General features: G+C 33.6%; 1 protein-coding gene across 1 annotated transcript; it reads left to right on the forward strand.

The window, feature by feature from the left end:
• Positions 1-754: 754 nt before the first annotated feature.
• LOC148195166 (uncharacterized) lies at positions 755-3001 on the forward strand. Its single transcript, XM_088094858.1, has one exon. It carries the CDS (start codon positions 961-963, stop codon positions 2950-2952), a length of 1992 nt encoding a protein of 663 aa, XP_087950984.1. The 5' UTR covers positions 755-960; the 3' UTR covers positions 2953-3001.
• The last annotated feature ends 319 nt before the right edge of the window (positions 3002-3320 follow it).

Consider the following 3320-nt stretch of genomic DNA (forward strand, 5'->3'; position numbering starts at 1 on the left):
AAAATAATATTAATAAATAATAAATGAAACAAATAAATTAATTTTAATATTTTTGAGTATACGTTTTTGTACTATAGAAATAAATAATAAAAATAAAATAAAAAAATAACAAACAATAAAATAATTCAGTTAGCATTTTAATAATAATTATACTTTGTGTTATATTAAAATAAATAATTAAATAAATTAATTATTTTAATATATTTTTATTTTGAAATATAACTTTTTTATTTATTTCATTTCTGAAGTAATTTTTATTCTAATTTGAAATTTATTTTAATTATAATTTATATTTTTAAATGTTATTATTATTATATTAAAATATTTTAGAAATTGCTTTTTAAATATATTAATATAGAAAAAATTATTGGTCAAATCACATTTCAAATATTTATTTGTTTATTTTGGAGATGTTTTTCTTCTTTTTGACTCACTTAAATTGGATTAAATATGTTTTTGGTCTTTTAATTTTAAATGAAAATTGAAATTAGTTCAAGACTTTGACCTAAGTTATATGTGAATTTAGTTTTTTTAACTAAATTTTATTAGGTTTATTTAATGTTTCAATTTATGATACCATTTGAGTTGTTTACACAGTTTGACACATTTTTACTTCATATTAACTGAGAAATGCGTTTGAAACATCAAATAAAATTAAGTTAAAATAAATTCATACATTTCTTTGGAAACTAAATTAATCCAAATTTTAAAGAAGTAATTCCAATTTTCAGATAAACGAAGAAGAGACGTGTTTAACCCTTTCCTCTTTGAAGAATGGTGATGGTTGAAGTTGCACACAGCAACTACATGAGCCATTTTCTTGGTCCAGGCAACGTATTGATAGTAACCACTTTTGTTTATCTGGGTTCATTTTATTAATCTTTTGCACCTTTTTATACATTTTCACATTCCATTGAACAATCTAGAATAGAACTAAAGTTTTTGGTTTTAATTTTCAACATGGATGAATCATTGTCGAGCATCATGGAGGTGAGGGAAGATTTCATGGTTTCACCAGATGGTGACAGTAAACCAACTTTGAGATCTGCCTATTTTCTGAAACCCCTTGCAAAGTCCCTCGAAGGATCAATTTCTGAGGTCCTTTCAACTTCTATGAATATGCCACTGCCACCTGTTTTTGAACCAAAGAAGTGGCCTTTGGTTGTCCATTTCAGCTGGTGGCGCTCCAGAAAACGGAAATGGGTTGAATGGGTGGATGCCCTTCGAGACAGGTATGAATCAGTGTGGAAGAAAGTTGGTATCTTTGAAGCCATCATGAGTACCAAGTGTTCCCTGGTGAAAGATCGGAACTTGTGTATTGGGGTTGCTGAGAAGTGGTGTCCTCAGACAAATACCATTTTATTTCCATGGGGTGAGGCAACAATCACCTTGGAGGATGTTATGGTGTTGGGGGGTTACCCTGTTGTTGGTGATCCTATCTTCACCACACTTCAAAGCCAGGAAATGATAGAAGTGCAGGAAAAACTGATTCTTGCAAGAAAGGAACCTTGGAAGAGGAATAAAGGTAAGGTTTCCTTATCAGCATGGATGGATATTTTTCGCGATAGTGGTAGTGAAATAGAGCATGAAGCATTCCTAGCAACTTGGTTGACAATGGTTGGTTTTTCCCCCAATGACTGTGTTAATCAACTTGTTTTCCCTATTGCCATTCATCTTGCTAGAGGGAACCCCATTGCTTTGGGACCAACAGTTTTGGCCAGCATATATCAGGATTTGTCTTTGTTAAAGGAAACAGTAGTTGACTTGACAAAAAAACTAATACTTGGTGATAACTTGGAATTGGAGGTTACACTTCGTTCACCCTTTTACTTGGTGCAAATTTGGGGGTGGGAGAGGTTCAAGAATTTCCAACCACAGCCGAGGGTGATGAACCCTGAAAACCCTTGGTTGTATAGGTGGCACAAGGTTAAGGCCTTGAATATTGACAATGCGAGATTGGCACTAGACTCGGGTATGGAGCATTTTCGATGGCGCCCTTATGTTCAATATGCTGATAGGTTCAATGTGTTTTATCCAGAAAATGAAACGTTGGTACCATTAGAGACGGATTTGGATAAAAAACTAGTCCCTTTTGTTACATGCTTGAAAGTTTCTGTGCTTGTTGGAGTTGAATATACTATAAAGAAATACATGCCACATAGAGTTGCTATGCAATTTGGAATGGATCAAGATATTCCAGGTTGTGTGCCTGAATTTAATGGGAGTAAAGAGTTTGCTTGGAGAAATTACTGCAGGCCAATATCTAACGGTAAGTTGTATTTTCCTGCTAGGCTTTTTGAGGGAGATGTTACCACAAGTTATGCAAAGTGGTGGAAGCAATCAGTGCTACCGAATCAACATGATTTTGCTAAGAATATTGTGCAGCGAAAGAGAAGTCTAAGGTCACGTCGTCTTGAATATGGCAATGATGCTGATGTTCCTCCCGGTTTTCCTCCCAAACTTGGTGGCACTGTGTATTCTGGAAAATCCAATGATGATGCTTCAAATGCTAGGAAACGTAACAGTGATGCTAATGTGCCTTCTGATTTTCTTTTAAAACGCTTGAAAACTGTTCCTTCTGGAAATTCTGCTCAAGATGGTTTCAAAGATAATGAAAATATTGATGCTGAAGTTCCAGCAAGATATAAAAATTTGTCCAACCAGAGTTCTTCAGCCTCTAATGCAGATTACGAAAATGCTAAAAGGATGTCACCACAGGAAAAACTGGTTGGGAAAGATACTGTTAACCCATTGATTTTGAAGGAAGATGTTGAAGATGCAAATGGGAGAAAAGAAGCAAGGCTGTCTATTGAGAGAGTGAGCCTATCTGGGGCTCAAGGTGAAAGCTATAATTGTGTATCAGGAATGAATGTAATAGATCTTGAACAGAGAATCAAAAAACTGAAGACAGTGACTGAAAAATTAAAGATAGCAAAATTTGGTTACTGTTGAAAAAATTATTAGTTTATCAAACCAAAACCTTACTACTTGTTAACATGTATCTCCTTTTATATATACTTGCAGAATTTAATGACATGAATGTTCAGAAAAACAAGTTTAACATGATACTATAGGATCTTAGTTAGCACTGGTACATTGTCCTAGACAAATTTCACAGCATTACAGGGTCAATGCATTTAGACATAATTCAGTATCCTTCTGGCTTTTTAGACTGAAAAAAAAAACCGATATATGAATGCAGAATATGAAAGAAACATTTTGCCTATTAATCTAGCCTATTGCAATGCGATGGTAGATTTTACAGATTCCAAAATGTTCATATTCATTGTGCACTGTTAGAATGTATAAGATGGGTAGTA

Source organism: Vigna umbellata, chromosome 7 (assembly GCF_029865625.1).
Source record: "Vigna umbellata cultivar VRB3 chromosome 7, Vumbellata_1.0, whole genome shotgun sequence".
Classification (NCBI taxonomy): domain Eukaryota; kingdom Viridiplantae; phylum Streptophyta; class Magnoliopsida; order Fabales; family Fabaceae; genus Vigna; species Vigna umbellata.

Bases quoted from the DNA above. Each gene is read 5' to 3' on its own strand.
- LOC148195166 (XM_088094858.1), top strand. From the start codon at position 961: ATGGATGAATCATTGTCGAGCATCATGGAGGTGAGGGAAGATTTCATG.